Below are 19473 nucleotides of genomic sequence, written 5' to 3' on the forward strand. Positions count from 1 at the left end.
GAAATGTTACTGAAAAAATTCAATTTGTTACTGATAGCACTTTTCAGAGGTTTGCAGTCCCAAGTTGCCCAGTTCTCTATTGATATTGACTACTGGTAAAACATCGGAAATCGACTTGTTTCAACTTCTAAAGCAGGGGCTGCTTCCATAGATATGGCCGAGATTTGAGACCAACTTCTGAACCAAGTTCTACTACCAATCTTACAACTTGAAATCGATCTCACGATTTAAGACCACTTTGGGACTTCAGTCTTGACTATGCTTTAGGCTTAAGACATGAATTGAAATGCCGACGCAACTATAACGATTACAAGAGGTAGACTTCAGATTGCATCGCTGGGTTCAAAATGTGAAAATGAAAATGAGAAGGTTGTCAATTAGCCACTAATCGTAATTCAGTTCGGTGAATCTAGCCTCGGAGGTTTACTGAATTTATAGTCGTTTATGTTAATTCCCCTCGGGTAAAAGTTGATACCGGTCGATGAAACCAACGTCTGAGGTTTAATTCAATCGGTTTATTGCCTAATTAATCCATTAAACTAAACATTAGGATCCATTTCCACAGTTGTGAATGAGAATTTAAATCTCAGTTAATTGAAAATGAATTAATCGCAGAGTTAACTGTAACTCACAACTACAGAAGTATATCCAGTAGACTCGACTCAAAGTAAACTCATTGAAAATGAACTGATTTTAACTCGGAGAGTAAACTTACACCCACAACTTTGGACGAGATCCACCTTTTGGAAGAGAAATTAGGTAATTTCTATCTACGTCGTTATTTTCTCGTTTCAGATATAGATGTCGCCGGTGAATTGAATAAACGAAGCTCGTCCAGCCAATCGGTGACGTCGAAACGAAAATCCTCCGCAAATGCCGTCTCGAAATCGCTATCGGCGCCGAACAACCAATCAGGAACGACGACGATGCCTCATCACGCCGGCGCGTCGAAACGTGACAGCCTGAACGCGTCGTCATCGTCGACAGGGGGAGCCACCGGTAGCCGGAATGTCAGTATCGCGGCGTCGGTTAGCGCAGCGCCCGCCGGCAAAAACACGAGCATTTCATCGTCGTCGTCATCGGCCTCGTCGTCATCGGTGCTTCGTTCGGGATCGACGAGACGAGAGATCGTAGATGGCGCCGGTGGTGGTGGTGGTGGTGGCGGGAAGAGGGACAGCGTGGCGAAACGTGACAGTAACAGCAGTGCATTTAATAGAAAAGATAGTTTTACTACCAAAACAGGTACGCATGAAATGTGAAGCAAAGTGATGTATTTTACCCTTTCAGTGCGACTACACTGCAGTGCGATATATAAATCAGTGATGGATGTTGCTAGTACACCGCATCGTGGTGTAATGATGTTATAAGTAATTAGTTTTGATCTTTATCGAAAGATGGCAGTAAATAATGATACACCGCACCACAGTGTAGATGCACTGCCGTGCGGTGTATAGATTGGCAATGGACTTTGCTGCCACCGTGTATATGCACTAAAGCGGTATTATTCAACGTGCTGGGGTCGATTTTTTTTAAATTTTCATATTATCTCCAACATTTTCGGGTATTAATTGGTCAGCGTGGTTCCTTCTTCATCGAAACCCAACGCACATGGGAAACATGGAAACAGGAGACAAAAACATGCCTCTAAGAGTTTCCCTGAGTTGGTAAAGTATGGTGTTAGATTGAGCAAATTTGTACATTGAAAGAAGTTGAGTTTATATCGGTCTGATCTGTTCCTAGGGGTGCAGATTTTCTCTGTGAAAAGAATGATATTTCTCGAGAGATAAAACGCGAGCTGTGAGTTTATTGTCTGAGCGTGTTCAATAATTCCATGTCATTTTGCATTTTCTTAACAAGTTTCGTATGTAATCAGATATAGTCGGCAAAGAGGAACCATTGATTAATCGGCCGATAAATCAATAAAATGTTATCATCGTTATTTAGATAGACGTATAAACGGTACGAGTGCCACTCAAAAGATTCTCATTACGGATTCTGGGGTTGTTTTTTTTTCTCGTTAATTACTGCGCCAGCACATTGCTGATTCATGATACAGTGTGGCTGAGTCGACTGCGGGACACCAGCCCCTGGGCTCAAACCCTGTATGGTACCCAGGCGAAACAATAATCCTCATTGCTTCTCTATTCACAGCTTTGAGATACTAGTACACATGTGTAGGGTGTGGGTGAGTGGTTAGAGCGTTTGACCGCCATGGGTTCTAACTCTGCGTAGTATAGGCATGTCCCTGGGTATAAGATACTAATGCACTCTGAGCTGTGTGGGTGAGTGGTTAGAGTGTTTGACCGCCATGGGTTCTAACTCTGCATAGTATAGGCATATCCCTGGGATAAGATATAAGATACTAGTGCACTCTAGGAGCTGTGTGGGAGAGTGGTTAGAGCGTTTGACTGCCATGGGTTCTAACTCTGCGTAGTATAGGCATGTCCCTGGGATAAGATATAAGATACTAGTGCACTCTAGGAGCTGTGTGGGAGAGTGGTTAGAGCCTTTGACTCTGGGATACCGCCATGCGGCGTGTAGCATAGTAGTATCCCTGGGCAAGACACAGGGCAGAAAGCAGAAATACTCGGGTAACCAAAAATTCTGATTACTATTATCGGAGTTATAGTTAGTTTAAAACGCCTTAAACAGTTTTGGGCGAATTTTTACGAAATGAAATGCATTCAATATTGAAAAAATCCTTCATGATCAAATAATTAGGTAAATAATTAGGACTACTGCGCGTATTTTTACACCCGCTATTGGAAGACCGATAATCATTCTCTGGCACGACAATGAGTAGGTATTCATTTGTTAGAAAAAAAAGCGATATCTTTTTTATCTTAAATCTATTTTATCGTTTAACGACGATGAAGAAGATGCTGTTCCGGTGATTAACGATGATACATCTATCTCGATGTAGCAGATAGTCATTCATTTAGTCGGCCATTATTTCAAATAGCCGATAATGGGGAATTTCTGCGTTAAGTCGCGCTCTCTCTCTCTCTCCGCACTACTCTGTACTGTTTTTACCGGTGCCCGTTTTTCCGCGTAACGTTTGTTATTGTCTGAATCGTTACCATGGTAACATTATCGACGATATAGTTTTATTCGGAGTTTTAGCAGGAAATGACGGCGTGCGTTGGTTATCCTTGAAATAAGAACCGGAGCTGTGTGTCGGATGGCAGTTCCCTGTTATCTGTATTTGTTACAATTTTTTGGCCGTAGAGATACTGGTTTAATGTGTATCTAGAAATATGAATGACGTGATAACTGATTAATTCAAGGGAGATTTTCTTGAATGTTTCGATGAAAAGGTTCTTAAACACCTCGGCTTGTACAGAAATGTGTAAGGTGATAATCTTGATAACTGATTAATTTGTACAGAAAATATGAAAGGTGATACTGAGGGTCTTACCTCCCTTGATAACTGATTACAGAAATGTGAAAGGTGTTACTGACTGAGGGTCTTACTGTTGATTACTGATTAATTTGTACCCCCCCCATTAATTAATAATTTATTTGTACAGAAAATATGAAAGGTGTTACTGAGGGTCTTACCTCCTTAATAACTGATTAATTTGTACAGAAATATGTGAGGTATTACTGAAACAGTTCAACTTGTTTTTGATATCAGTTGCAAGGTTTGCAGTACTGTGTTCAGAAATATATCCATTATAGTCCATAAGTTGAATATGGGCCTGGACCACAATTTGTAAATGTAATCTTTGACCAGAAATTCAAAAATCAAGCTGTATTTACCTCCATAACTCTTAGGGAGTATTGAGTATTTTGTTCGCTTGCCTGGGGCTGTGCGTTTTTCAATGTAAACCGGTGCAAGAATTACAAATCATAGCATTCCGCACTCAACTGTATTTGTTTGTTATAAAAGTCATGTTTGGATCGTGAGTTTTTGATCGATAGGTTTTCGTAACGAACAAAAAAACAATGTTTCGTTTGTTCTTCGAGTTTGTTTTTTCGAAAATGAAAATCGAACATTTCGCTCGCTAGTCACGTTGTCGATAAGAATAGCCGCGCCGCGACTGACTGCAAGTATTTTTTCGATGATGACAGGCAAGTTGTCAAAGGCTATAAATAAACCCGGCGCTGCTTGCTGGCTTAAAACTCGTTCACTTTGTTTAGTTGAAATGCACGTTGTAACACTTGTGAAATGGCAGTAACCGGTAGGTTTATTCATTAGTCTTATTCCATTCGGCGTCAAGGCGCTTAATTGTTTGATGGAAACTCGGATGCTGAACTCGTTGACGAGTACCATCAGGGCGCAATTTTAGCAGCATCACGAGGGTCCTTGATAATTTTGTTGGGATACGATAAAAATCGCGGCGAAACTACTCCGCGACAGGATTCGAGAAAGTTCAGATTTCGCCGTTTAAATAGAAGTCATTTATTTTCATTCTTTCCCATGTTTTCTTCCTGTTGACTGACTTTCAAGCAACATAACTCACTAGTGACAGTCTCAATGTTTAGTAACTGTATCATGGTTTGAAGAAGGGAATACTGGGTTCGTTTTTTGCATTGTCATGGAATCCCTACATTTTTCTTAGGAAAAATTGTAATGAAACTTTTCTGATTTCACCTTATGTTAGAATTTGTTTAATCTAATTCTTTCCGGTGATTTCTTGACGAGAAACTTTAAGGTAAACTGCGATAGCAAACTGAACACTGACAATATAGGGTCTGGTATCTGTAGACTATACTCCCAAGATTTGTATAAATGGAGCCTTGACAGTATACATATACGAATATTGATTATTTCCGATAATTGCTATTTTAGGTCGCAATAGAGGCGTGAGACCATCACATTTACTTGTGTGGACATAAACTCTTAGTTATTTGAAAGCTTATTATTGGTTAACGTGGCACGATATATAAGAATTCTTATTTATTATCATTCTTATTATCAGTTGATTATCGGTATTCTTCCTTTCTATTTACTTAAAACACAACGTAATAACTATCAGGCATTGGACCTGCTAAGGCTTGGTCCGCTTCTCAGAGGCGATAGAACAAAACACTTCTATCAAATTCATCTAAACCGCTGTTTGAGTGATCCCATCATCGTAAATTGCCTGCTCTATGCGTTGAGTGATAGATATTTGAGGGTAATCGAATGATTTCCCGAAGGATGCGATCACATTTCCAGTAATTCCGTCGTTTATTGGATTTATCGTGGTGAGTAGAATGGATTGTTTATTCCAGAACTCGCTGATAGATGGCGTATTGGTTCTAGCATCTGGCAAGGCTTGATTATATGTGGTTGATTAGATGTTGTGAGTAATTATCTCAAGTCTCAGGTTGGATTGGGCGCACAGTTTCATTAAGAAACTCTCTTGAATTCCTGAATTCGCCGATAGATGGCGTATTGGCTTAAGCGTTTGCAGGAATGTAACTTAATCGGAATTTATTCATTTTCAAATAACTAAAGCTAAGCATGTAGACAAACAGGGCAGCGCCACTTACCTGAAAATAAGGGAAAAGTCAAGAAAATGTTCTTTTCTTTTAAAGAAGGAATAGTCGGGGAATTTTATGAAAAAGCCAAAAAATCAGGGAAAAGTTGGAGTAATTTGTTGAGGATAGCTAGATCAGGCCGTAAAATCAAACGGCTTCCATCTATATCTATGTCTTGTGTATTTGACTGTTTTAATTGATAAGATAAGTCAAGGAAAGTAACGCGCATGTCAGGGAATAGTCAGGGAAGCAATGAATCGATTATATTATATTCTTTTTTGCTTCTTCTTAAATTTCATTATAAGAAATTATGCGAGCTATTTTCTCAGAAATCCATCATCAATATCTTACTGCACAATAGTGCATGTACATTGTATACTATGCCTACGTATACTTGTACCATAATACCAAATTCTGCGCTGGGAAAATGTGTGCGCGATGCCAATTTATAAACAAAAACCATTCTAATGGACTACCTATTTTTTTTTTTTTTTTATATATAAAGATGTTTATTCCGAATATACATTATAATATAAGTTCCAGTGCCAAGGTACAAGTACATTATAGGCAAAAGGGTTAAGTTAAACATTTACAAAGTTACAAATTCGGCGTAAACCAGACATAAATTTAGAAATGTTACAGGATGGTTTATATGAAATGGCTAACAGAGCAGATACTGTACATATGTAGGAGTCTATTGTTGGAATTGTTGGTAGTTACTGAGAACAAATTTTGAAACATGTTTTAGCATTTGAGTGTTAGTACGAAGGTCGAAAAGGGAGATGTTGCCGTTAAGTAGGAAGTTTATCTTATTGGTTTCAGTGAGATTTGAGATGTGATCAGTTATTTTATTGTCAAATGAGGAAAACAGAGCGTCGATTTTTGTTTTGTGACCAAGTGACTACCTATGGACTAGCTATGCCAAGCTTGATCGTGATGTGTAGTAAAATAAAAATTTTTGGAAAAAATATCTGGGAAGCCTTTTCTCGTTTATGCGCATTTCTCCGGTGAATTGAGAAAAAAAGCGATCACATACTAATGGTTTGTGCCCTCATTACGATCGTCGTCGCTTCAAACATTGTTAATAGGTTTTAATATTAATGAATATGCGTATAGCGTATTGTAGCGACTAATTTAGCTGGAAATTTAAAAATCGTTTCGAGTGTTTAAACGTCGATATTTGCCCCGTTCGCGTTTGTTTATAGCTTTTCGATACGTTGAAAACTTTCTCCGCCGGTTTTTGCGAGTTTACACCGGCGCTTCGTCGGCGAAAATGGTCGAAATAGCGAGGCAAAATACTGTATGAGCTGCTATTTGGATTATTCTATTGTATTTTGGATGTTTAAACAAAAAAATTTCGTTTGTTGAAATTTACTAAAATTGTTAACTTTGTCGGGTCAATATGGCGTATAGCCCGGTTATACTGAAACGGTGGCACGGGTTCAGCAGCGCTGATATCAAACTTGGTAAGATACTTTATTGGAACGGTTCTCTTTTTTCTACTCGCGTATAAATATAACCCCTTTGACAATAGCCGCAATTCCGCGGAGATGATTTAGCACGGATCAGCAGGCCCGAGTCAAATTTGGTCCGTGTTGTTATGTAAACCACATACTTGATACTGAACAATACTCAAAGTGAAATGAGTTATTTCTGGAACTAGTTGTAATTGACACACAATGATTTTACCTGTGTGAAAATTTGTCTCCGGCCTTGTGCAACGTTTTTGGTCGGGCCCATTTGGCACCCGTATGGACAGTGTCGTTCCAGGTCAAATTTGGCCCGGTCAAAAATGCTTGTGAGATTGTGGCTTTTTGTGTGATTATGTTTCCATTTTCCAAACATAGTTCATGTCACTAAGGTTATTAGAATGCCAAAGCTACAAGGCCCTTTGGGGTCTAGTTATAAGCATTGCTATCTGTATATATGATATACAACACATGGAACTGGGTTCGGAGATAACGGTTGTAATTTTTGTTCGGTTTTTGTTTTATAGCATTTGATGATGAAATCACCGAAAATGGTAATCGATCACCAGTATTCCGTGGACATCGCAGTAAGGTAACTAACAACGAATATCATTTCAATTTTCAAATCAACAAATTTCAGTTACTGGTATATGTGTGAATGTATAAACGTATGATTACTTTTCACTTGTGTTTTCATATTATTTTGTTTCAGTCTGAAGGGAAACTGTGCAATCAACTGAATGACAGTATTAATAAAACGCCTGAGCCGTTTATACCATCGCAAATTAAATTATCAAAACGCGAATCACTGAAGGTATGCGTCTTTCTTATTGTAATCTGATCCGTTACAGCGCACGGTCCGCTTCGATGAAACTTCTCCCAGTTAACCCTTTCCTGACTGATCGTAGTTTTCTGATTGACCCAGGGACATATTTAGATGTTTCACGTTTCCCTGATTCAGTATCAGCTTTCTACTTCGATGAAATTTCTTCGTCCAAAATGCCATTAGGTTTTAGAGGGCGGCACCTGACTGTCTGCGAAGATCCGGTGAGTTTACCGGAGAATGTGATATTGTTGGAGCAACCCTTACTATATGTTGACGGGTAGCGAAGAGTTAAGAATTCAGTATATGGCTTCTTCAGTGTCGCTGTATTTTCCCGAGTAGTGTATCGATGTCACCAGCTCCGATCATCGCGCTTCGTCGCACACGGATTTGTGATGTTTTCTGTCACGATGAAAAATTAGCGAGGTTTAGACGTTTGCCTCATCACATTAAACGGCCGGACAATCTTGTAAAGCCTCCGTGTGAATGGTCGGAATGGTCAGAGATAGAACTTTGATAATACTAAACCACACACACACACACTACAGTGCAGGGCTGGTATTGTTTATTTTTATTTTTCCCGATTACATACATTAGAGGGACAACTCATAATTTGTAAAGCCTCCGTGGTCAGATAGAACTTCATTGATTCTAAAGCCGATAATACTAAACTACACACACACACTACAGTGCAGGGCTGGTATCATTTATTTTTATTTTTCCCGATTACATACATTAGAGGGACAACTCATAATTTGTAAAGCCTCCGTGGTCAGATAGAACTTCATTGATTCTAAAGCCGATAATACTAAACTACACACACACTACAGTACGTGGCAGGGCTTATATCAGTTTATTTTTATTTTTCCTGATAACAGGTATTGGAGGGTGACAACACACAATTTACAGATTTAATAACACTGTAGAAAGAATGCGATATAATTATTTAGATTAACGAACAGAAATAACGGAGAGTGACTAATTGGGGCTACGCACATACTGGACTGAAATATCTGACTCTAATGGCAAAGATTTGTTGAACTGACTTCGTAAGTCGACCTTACGCTGACGATATATACGGTATTCTCCCTTCCGAAAGATGTTAGGGGATCTTGCATCAGAAACAATGTGTGAAAGATACAACATACACCTTAAGTAAAATAATTGATACATGGTGGTGCCATCTATCAATTCAATGTGGAACTAAACTGTTCTTGATTTAGATTTTTCAGCGCAGCCTGGGCTTTATTAGAACTGTTACATTCAACGCGTTTTTACATCGTCACGTGGACATTAGCGATATTTTTAACGTCATGTTCGACTGATAGTCATTCATTCGAGTGTTTATTTTTACTGTCTCAATGAGTATTTATCGATCGATTAGATACCCATAAGAGTACTCATTTCGTATTGATTTTGATTCATTTCGAAATCGTTATTGATGTATCAGTTATCGGGATTTCATACTGTCTGTCCGTAGGTCCGCACTGTCGCGGCTATTGATCTGTGTAAATCTTGTATTTACATTCTAAAAAATAGTTTGTTTGAAGGATGAGTTATCGTCGCGATTGATTCCGCCGTGGTTTTAAACGCCACGAGGATGTGCTAAAGGGTTAATTCTATCAGGAAGGAAAGTATCCGATATCGTATGAATATACGTGTAAACGTTGCTCTTTGCGGAGAGTTGATTATCAGCGTTTGACAGGTTGATCAGCGAGCGTATATCTATCCATTGCAATTAGCCGATTATTGATTATCGCAATGAGGTCTCTCTCTCTCCCTTCCTTCTCTCTCTCTCTCTCTCTCTCTCTCTCTCTCTCTCTCTCTCTCTCTCTCTCTCTCTCTCTCTCTCTCTCTCTCTCTCCTCTCTCTCTTCCTTCTCTATCTCTCTGTCTACCCTCGGATGTGGTCGGTGGTTCTCCCGATAAATCGAATACGACGTCACGTGACGAAGCTGATTACACGATTATCGGCCGTTTAATAATATAATAATAATGACTATTGATACAGAGAGAGAGAGACTGAGAGAGAGCTCGGCGACGATTCCATGAAACGGTTTTAAACGCACTGATCGAGATCGATATTATTGCGAGTTCGGTCGTCGAGGATATTACATGTATTCGTATTTATGAACAGCTGGGTCTCGTATGACGCGCGGAAGACGACGAGGACGGACGATGACGGATGGAAGATAAATAGATTTTTTAATTTCCTTGTACATACAATAACCGTGTACATTACGACTGTATTACTACAATAGATATAGGCGTACCTAGCGTAGCACATGTGCGCTTCGTTTGAGAACGGTGGAGGCTGCTGGTCTATAGTCGTGTGTGCGTCGCCTGGTACGTTAAATGGTTGTTAATGTCACACACGGTTGTCGAGAGTATCTGAGAGCATCGAGAGTATCCGTCTGCTGTGGTGAGAAAGGTTGAAATTCTGTTAGAGATAACAGTTCGAACTATACATAGTGATATATTAGTATCTCGCCGGTGGATCGCTCACTCGTCGCTGTCGCGAAGGTGACTCTTGAAAATCTTAGATCGAAGAAATTTTTCTATTTCGCGACTGAAATAAATCGTTTGCCGGTCGATTTCGACGCCGCGGATACTAACTACGGAAACACTACGGAACGTTACGGTAGAAAGCTTATCGAGAACATCGAGATCGGAGAGAATCCAATCTTACATTAGATTGCGGAATAAGAAGTAAGATTTCGGCGAATCACCCGAGATTTTCGAAAGACACCTGGAAATTCTCGATTTAAACTCGCACAGTTTTTCGATATAGCGATCGTTTGAGAAATTTAAAAATCGAATCGAGAAAATAACGGCGAAAATTTGAATTTATCCCAAAGATCTGTTTCGGGTAAATTGAAGAATTAGTGTGTTATATGTAACCGTGTCATGGCGTCTGAACCGGTGAAGTTCGTGTTAAACGATCGCGAGATGGACGACTACAACATCACGTCGGTCGATACGTCACCCGAATACAAACAGCGCCCTCTATCGCGTCAGAAACGACTCAGTACGTACAGCGATTACAGCGACACCGACCTCGACCCCTCGGCGACGGCGGACATCGTCGGCTTCAACCCGCGGCGGTCGAAGTCGCAAGAGGTTTTACAAATACCGGACAGAGGGCGCCGTAGTACCGGCGGCAATCGCAACGCGGCGAGGTTGATGCTCGATTTAAGCTCGAAGATGCAGCGTTCCGACGCGGTGATGGATTTGAGTCCGCGCGGCAACCGGCGAATGGACACGACTTGGGATAAGAGACAGCCCAGATCGGTATGTATATATGTTTATACGCTACGATTGCAGTAAAAGAGGTTCAGAAAAGATTTCAAAGAATGCGTTGAAACCACAACACGGTGATGCGGTGTACACTAGCATTTATCATCAGGTTCAAGCCCTACAGTGATTGCTTAGTTTTTAAACATGGTGATGCTTGTGTTACACATACACTACATCTAACTGTATAACTTCTGGCCGAGTGGACTAGTTCCATTCTGTATAAGACTGTCTTCAATCCCTGGTATAAGCGCTGAATTTGTCTCCCACTTCTTAATCGTTACACGTACACTACTAGCAGCTACGATCAGCTTCAAACCCTAATGATTGCTCGGTTTTAAAACCCGGAGGCTATTTTCAATCAGAAGCCGTAAACAGTGATCTGCAGGTGCAAATTCATACACGTAGCTTTCATGATTTCAGCTATACTCGTTTGTTAGTATTATGTTGATATCGTCCCTTGTAGTCAGCAGTTGATGATGTCTGCGAGAAACCAGTGAATCTGTTCGTTATAAGTGATAATTAAGTGATAATTTTGTCATGAAATCGTTGGTTTGCCATACTCGATTTTGTTATAACGAGGCTGCACTATCACAAAGTAGATGTTATAACACTTTCGTAGATACAGTTGTTATTTTAGGTCAGGTGCGATATTTGCTTTAGGTGGAAATTGCTTTTCGAAATTGCATTTTAATCGAGATCCAGGCAGCACTTATATTTGCATACATTATACTAGTGTCAAATGAACTTTATTACCGTGAAAATAACATGATTTACAGCCCTGATTTACATATTAATGTGTTGGCATCATTAGTATCGAAATATTTTGACACAAATCGAAATATTTTGCTGAAAAAATGATTAAACGATATCTGAATAGGTATGGAATCCGTCCAAAATGTCTATAACCTGATTGAGTGTGGGTTTTTAGGGGTTATTTGAATTTATGGCACCTGGCATTTCTCAGCGTGTCCTACCGCATTACCAATAGACAGTCATCGCCTGCTTTTCTGTACCGTTTTTCCATATCAGATAAGTAATATCATATCAAGCGATGTACTCTGCTCGATTAATCCGTGCACCACGCTGATCTGATTAGTACATTGACCATCAGTGACGATATTTTCCAATATTTCATATCTATCTGTCACATATTAACGCCCAAAGTAGTGTAACATACAGCCATACGGCGCCTTTGCATAAGATAAGATTATAGAGAATCCATTGACATAGAGACCGGGTTTTAAAGGGTTAAAGCTCCAGATTGTGCCCATTACTAACAAAACAGGAGTAAGGCATCATTTTGGAAGAGATAATCGGCGATTAGTTTTTTCAAATACTCACTTCCGTAAAGGTACTGGATGCTAAAGGGTTAAAGCCCTAGATGGAGCTAGCTTTATAACAAAACGGGATCAGTTTGGAACAGATTGCGGGCAATTTCGCCATGAGGTTTTTCCCGGGGGATGGGGGGCAGGGGGAGGTTTCAAGTAATCATTTCTTTGTCCGTCTATATAGGGGCCGGATGGTGGAGGGTTAATCTATCGATCGAGCTGGTAAACCGATTCCTGATGAAGTCTACCGTCGCGCGTCGAACTCGATATTCAATTTTTCTCCGACTGTTTTAAACACGTCGGCATTCATCGAGTGGTCGCCGATTCAATTGAAAAATATTATTGGTTTTTTACGTAGCGCGTGCCTCTGTACGTGTATGTATATGTATGAATGCTGTAGGAGCGTACACGGGTCGGACATATGGCGTAGTGCGTGTTTTTTTCTCTCGTTTTCCATATTTATGATTGTAATACATCCCTCCAGCTGTCCCCTGTTACTAGTATGCTGCGTATATATATATATATATATATACGCGTATAAATGACAGTTGAAATCATCGATTTGATTGGCAGAAGGTTTTAATTGTCAATTCGTCGTCATCGGCGCCAGTTTCGGTAGCCCGCACGTCGTAAGTCCCGATTACGGAAAACCGGATTTTAGGTTTCGTCTCGCGTAACTCGAGATAAAGGAGACGTTCATAGAAAAGGTTTGGATACGGATTTAGATTTTACCGATCGCGCGATCTGACTTCGGATTATTTCCATATAGCGTAATTTTCTCATTTAGAATTTTCTCGTTCATTTCTTTGTATGTAATTCGTCTATATGTATGAATGGTAAGAGTTTGGTTTTTAGGGATCCTAGGTGTTCATTATTTGCTGCTTTGTAGTGTTTTTCTTAAAACATATTCTAGGTGTTTTTGCGCTGTATTATGTTTTTGTTAACTTAATTTAGGTTTATTTCTTTATATGCTGCATATTTGAAACATATTTTAGGTGTTTTACCACTGTATTGCGTATTTCTTAACTAAATTTAGGTTTATTTTTATTCGATGCATGTTAACGTAAGCCATCAGTATTTCACCTGCAGGATGCTGATAAAGCGCGGACTGGTAGCGCGAGGAATATGTTCGTTTTTAATTCCGTGGCAATAGAATAGGGCGATGTGAGATCCTCCACCGCGATGACTTCGAAAGTTTGATGCTCAGATATGGCTTTGGAGCGAGTTCTGTTATAATGAAGGATTGCATAAATGAAAAAAACTTAGAATATAAGTATGTAAGTGTATCATGTTTTGACATCTTTCGAAATCAGAAACAGTGGAAATGAATATTCTGATATTTCTAATATCTTTTCATTTGATCATGTGAACCTTAGAATCACTCACAAATTGTACAATTTTTAAGGAGTAATCCTAACAAATAGGTAGTGAGCATTGAAACAGAAAAGCATTGAAACAGAAATCACCGGATCAGCAGAATGTAGAAGTAGAAAAATTTTCATAGTACAATTTCATAGGGTTAATTGAACTAAATAGGAAGCCAGCGTTTACATTAAAATCACCAGATTGGCTCGTAATGAATCGGTGAAACATTGAATTGGCAATTACAGCGAATATCGGTTTTATCAATTAATTTCAATATCGAATTATGCCGGCGTTTGCCACAGGTGTAAAACGGCCATTTTAATGTGAAATTACATAAAACTGTCGACTCAACGCAGGCACTCTATGATCAATTATCAAGGATTTTAGCTTTGAAAAAAGGTAGAATGATTTATTCGGCCGACCGTGATTATGGTAAACATGGAACTAGGGGAAGCAAGGGGAAGAATTAATTTCTCTTAGGCGAAAACTCAGAAAATTTGATGAACTTATTCTGGAAAAAAAACAGGGAAATAGTGTGGTCAAAATCATCAGACCTGGGGCAAATTTTAGCACAAATTATTGCATGTGAATTGCAACTAGTTCCGGAAGTGAATCACTTCGCTTTGTCTGTCGACATTGTTTAGTATTGAGTGAGTGGTTTCTGACTTGGTATTAGCTCTAATTGAACCGGGCCGGTTTGGTCCAGGCAAAATCATCTCCGCGTAATCCCGGCTATGGTTCGTCTCTCGAGAAGGGGTCCTATACGCTAACCGGAAAATATAGAGGTTACATTAAACGAAACCGTTCATTCAGTTTTATGGATATTCCAATAAATAGATAGTGATCCACTTAAACTCCGCCTCAGTGCGCGCATACCTCACATACCATCATCCTATGGTTCTCGACCTGATTTTCAGATATAATACAACAATGTTTTTCGAGCGGTCCTAAAACTCAAGTGGCCATTTCTATAAAATAATCGATATCCCTTTCACCACGCGCGCTGCCTATATTTCTATTGTTTGCATATAGACCGGTAATGTGTACACGTAACATTACGAACACTTCTGATATAAACAGATCTCTGTCGGGGTAGAAGCTTGAAGAGTATCAAACTTGTTTATGTCTCTCGTATAAGGTATGATAAACTCGCACATACAGCGAGCGCCAAATGGGAACTATATAACCCAGTTTACGGGCAGATCAGCTGAGATACGTTACTATATTCGGAATCAAACATTACGTTGTCGTTACTTCGACTCATCGGATAAGTCGTCACATCACCGAAGTCTTCTCGACTTTTGAGTTCAAATTTTTGTGTTTTTAATTCAATTCATTTAGTGTAAAGTAATCATTTCGATAAGTCGTCAACATAAAGTCGTCCCAACAACGAGGACTTTTGAGCGAGTTCGACTGTGATTGGTAATTATTCTCGAAGTCAGATCAAACTGAAAGATTTTCAATAATTGTACTCTAATGTAAGTAATTGGCTGGTTATAAAAGGCTATTTCATTTCTGAAAACTAAAAACAGGTTTGTGACAGCATTATTTCCGTATGTTTTGCTCGAAGCTTCCGAATTAGGATCTTATTAGGAATTAGTTCATTGCTCTTTCTTCCTGTAACAATTATCATTGATTTGTCGCCTTGACTGAAAAATTGAAAAATTTGATTTGAAAGTTTTGTCGCTGTTCATATTTACGGGTGTTTAAAGCTGTGAAAACCTGTAAATTTTATTTTTTTTAAATAGTTTTTCTATGCAAATAGATTTTTTACAGTTTTGAATTTATAGGGTTATTAAATCCCAGGGCCTGTTTTTATAGATCAGTATTAACTCAGAGCTGTCATCTGTTCCAGATTTTCAGTATTTTGTTTCAATTTTATCTCGTGAAATCCTGATTTTATTAGTTTGATAGGTACAGAAATGTTAGAGGTAACAGCAGTTATAGGCTTAAAGGATTACGATATATCTAGTTAACGGGTATTTGCGTAATGGGGAACCTCCGCTGCTACTGTGGCAATCAGGGGTGCGCCAGGTGTCGGTAGTAGTCGGGTCGGTCTTAGGCTTTCAATTTCTGCAAGATTCCGAGTAAAATCGAATGAACTTTTCTCTTAAGTAAATCAATTATCGATGAACGTTCTACCAATCACTGAATAGAAAAATGAATTTGATGTTTATTTGGAAGGTCCTGCGATAATGTATGGATTCGGAAGCTAAAACAATTCAATTCAAAGTTCACAGTTGTAATGAAGTAACTAATTTTGACGCCATCTGGCAGGATAACTGGTGTCGCGATGCTCCATTGTATTACGTATCTATTTATTACAGTGACACGTTTATTATACAGTTACTAGAACACTACTGTTTGGACCAATGATAGAATGGCAGTGACATAAATAATTTTATTTTCTTTGAATGGGAGTTCGATTATTAGGCGAATTTGTTACGTGAAAAATGTTGGCGTTGAAAGTGACGCTATAACGGACTTCAAGTGTGTAGGAATTATAGATAGAAGTTTTAGAGTACCCAGTCCTAATTTAGACATATGCGAAATGATGATAAAGAGTACTTGTATTAGTATGCAGCTGAAATAGTCTTTTATAACTGGTTCAAATTTTGCCGTAGTCGAAGAGATTTCTACTGAGATAATTAAGATTAGTGAATGGCGCGTACCGAAACTGTCGTCGTGATCATCATATTCATACGCAGCGCTGTCGCGAATTAGAAATTGTCAGAAAATTAGTACGCGATAGATATTGATTGTTGTTCCGGTAAAAAAAATCTGTGCGATTTGTGAAAAAAGCGCTTTGCGATGTCGTGGATGTTGGTGCTGGAGTCGTCGTCGGGGAATCTGTCCGATTCGGCGTTACAGGGCAGTCGCAGTCCCGGTGAGATAGTACGACGCTATCATCAAAGACGGGTAAGTCATCAGTCCCTTCTGTGAAATAGTGATGCCTTTTTTCTAAAATAGACTCGTTTTGGTATCCGATACTAAGGCAGGTACCTATTCCGGTATTGTCTTAGGTTCGCTTGAAACAAAGGCAGGTACCTATTCCGGTGTTGTCTTAGGTTCGCTGAAACTAAGGCAAATACCTATTCCGGTATTGTCTTAGGTTCGCTTGAAACTAAGGCAGGTACCTATTCCGGTATTGTCTTAGGTTCGCTCGAATTATTTTGGAATAGCTTGATCTGTAAACCTTATAAAAGTGGAGAGTTTATAATCCAGAATCGCTATTCCTTAATCGGACCTGCATTCAATCAAAACCTGCCCTAGGTCAAAACGCTTACCTGCAAATCAGGAAATAATCAGAGACTTTTGTAAAGAAGTTAAAAATCAAGGAAAGGTTTGGGAAATTTGTTGAAATTGCTATATCACACTTATAATGATATGTAAAATGTTGGTTATTATTAGGGGTAGTAATACCAAGAGCCTAAGATGTTGCCGCCAGACTTACACTTGGTACTGGTATTACAAGGTTCCGCAACAATTTTTAAAACCGGTTTTTGCTAGATTGTGTTCATCAGTTGTAAAAATAGTTTCTATAATTTGTTTACAGTAATATAAGTAATCAGCGGCTTCCAGGGCGATTTTGGATAAGAGTTTTTGCTTCTATTCTTTCAATTTTGATTAACATTTTATTCGCGATGACGACGAGTTCAAAAGTAGAATACAATATGATAGTTATGATTCATATTTGTTTATATTCGGTGCTTGATTTAATTAACCCGTTTACATAACAATGCATCAATCTGTTGTTTCTGATAATGACACCAGTGGTAAAACCACCACAGACTGCTGTTTCGCTGCTGCGTCCAGTCACTAACTCCGGACACTTGTTTGTGTGTTTTAGTGTGAATAGTTCATGCAGTCGGAATCTATTGATTTTCAAATTATTCGAGTTGAATCTGGTCGAAAAATTCGCGAGTCCAAACTTAACCATCTGCTGAGATAGGTTGATATTTTTGTTGACAGTTTTAGCGAATAGTTTTATGAAGTGAGTTCTTAACTGTGAATTGTGTTCCGACTTCATATCGACGGATTATATCTTTGGGGGGGGGATTATTTTACGGGTCTCGACCGGGCTGGCTTATAACGAGGCATTTGTTCGACTTCCCGGCCGTTGCGCCGTATGGTCCTGTCTGAACCCTGGTAATCATTTCATACCGTACATATACATATCGAATAAACATACTTTTAAAACCGGTTTGAAAATTTATTACGACGCACTGTAATGTATACGTGAATCGCTGAATCATGTTTATTTCATAGACAGTTAATGTGAATTTTGAATGGAGTCGATTCGACTCGCGCTATAATGAACTTATTACAAGGAATTTGTCAGCGCTGCTCATCACGTGACAGAGTTTAGGAATTCAGTAAGGATTTAACACTGAAGCAGGATTATCTAGGTGCATTGGGAGTCTGTGAGTATGTTGGAATATGCTGAAGTATGTTGGAGTATACTGAAGTATGTTGGAATATGCTGAAGTATGTTGGAGTATGCTGAAGTATGTTGGAGTATGCTGAAGTATGTTGGAGTATACTGAAGTATGTTGGAATATACTGAAGTATGTTGGAGTATGCTGAAGTATGTTGGAGTATGCTGAAGTATGTTGGAGTATACTGAAGTATGTTGGAATATACTGAAGTATGTTGGAGTATGCTGAAGTATGTTGGAGTATACTGAAGTATGTTGGATTATACTGAAGTATGTTGGAGTATGCTGAAGTATGTTGGAGTATACTGAAGTATGTTGGAGTATACTGAAGTATGTTGGAGTATGCTGAAGTATGTTGGAGTATACTGAAGTATGTTGGATTATACTGAAGTATGTTGGAGTATACTGAAGTATGTTGGATTATACTGAAGTATGTTGGAGTATACTGAAGTATGTTGGAGTATGCTGAAGTATGTTGGAGTATACTGAAGTATGTTGGAGTATACTGAAGTATGTTGGAGTATACTGAAGTATGTTGGAGTATACTGCAGTATGAGCGCCTTTTGAGCTGATAAGACAGAGATGCCTGATTTAAGTTTGGGACCGGTTTAAGGTATCATTTCTAACTCTAATCGACTCCTAGGATGGATCTACGGGTGTCGGAGGGGTACTTTGTTGCCTACACTTATCACTGGCTCGTGGGCCTTTCTTTTAACCTCTGAATACCACTTCATCTTTTCTAAGATCTGCTCTTATTGTGGTTAACTCAGTCGCCCGATATTGTGACTTCATATCAGTAGAAGTCTTAAGTCCGGTTTTAAGCTATGAAACCAAAATTGACTCGAACGGGTTTGAAATGTTCTGTCTTCATGGCTCGGTGGATACGGTTTCTGACTCGTAACCCAGCGGAGGTGGGTCCAAATCCCAGTGAGACCACGTTATTCAGGCAGGACATATATCAGTGTTTTCACAGTCGCTGCACTCACAACAAATCATAAACCAGTGAAAGTAGCGATAGTGTAGAAGTAGTTGTAAATCTTCGCGTTAATGTGCAATTGGGCCCTGGAGTCTTAAGTTTAACCATCCCGCCCCATGAGTAAACTTCTCACTTCTCTTTCAGCTTTTTTTTCCCACATATTTGAATCCTGTTCCAGCTCTACGTAATGTTCTGAGGAGCATTTTCAATATTCTATGTGTCTAATGTGCCTTCTCAGTATTTCATGTGTCTGATGAGCTTTCTCGATATTTTATGTGAATGGGCTTGTTTCGAAAAGTGGTTTTATCC

The 19473-nt window shown here is 39.2% G+C and overlaps 1 protein-coding gene across 9 annotated transcripts in view; it reads left to right on the forward strand.

Annotated features, from left to right (window-relative positions):
- Window positions 1–19473, forward strand: part of LOC141913317 (oxysterol-binding protein-related protein 8-like) — a 74311-nt gene that overhangs the window by 18087 nt on the left and 36751 nt on the right. For 6 of the 9 annotated variants that reach the window (XM_074804811.1, XM_074804815.1, XM_074804814.1 and 3 more), the window contains 3 exons: window positions 796–1242; window positions 7466–7530; window positions 7651–7752. In XM_074804811.1, coding sequence (XP_074660912.1) covers window positions 796–1242; window positions 7466–7530; window positions 7651–7752 — 614 coding nt within the window. Of the gene's footprint in view, window positions 1–795; window positions 1243–7465; window positions 7531–7650; window positions 7753–12986; window positions 13015–15210; window positions 15283–15829; window positions 16670–19473 lie in introns of those variants that run through there. The other 3 variants (XM_074804820.1, XM_074804821.1, XM_074804819.1) reach the window with 3 other exon arrangements.

Source organism: Tubulanus polymorphus, chromosome 11, assembly GCF_964204645.1.
Source record: "Tubulanus polymorphus chromosome 11, tnTubPoly1.2, whole genome shotgun sequence".
NCBI classification, from domain to species: domain Eukaryota; kingdom Metazoa; phylum Nemertea; class Palaeonemertea; order Tubulaniformes; family Tubulanidae; genus Tubulanus; species Tubulanus polymorphus.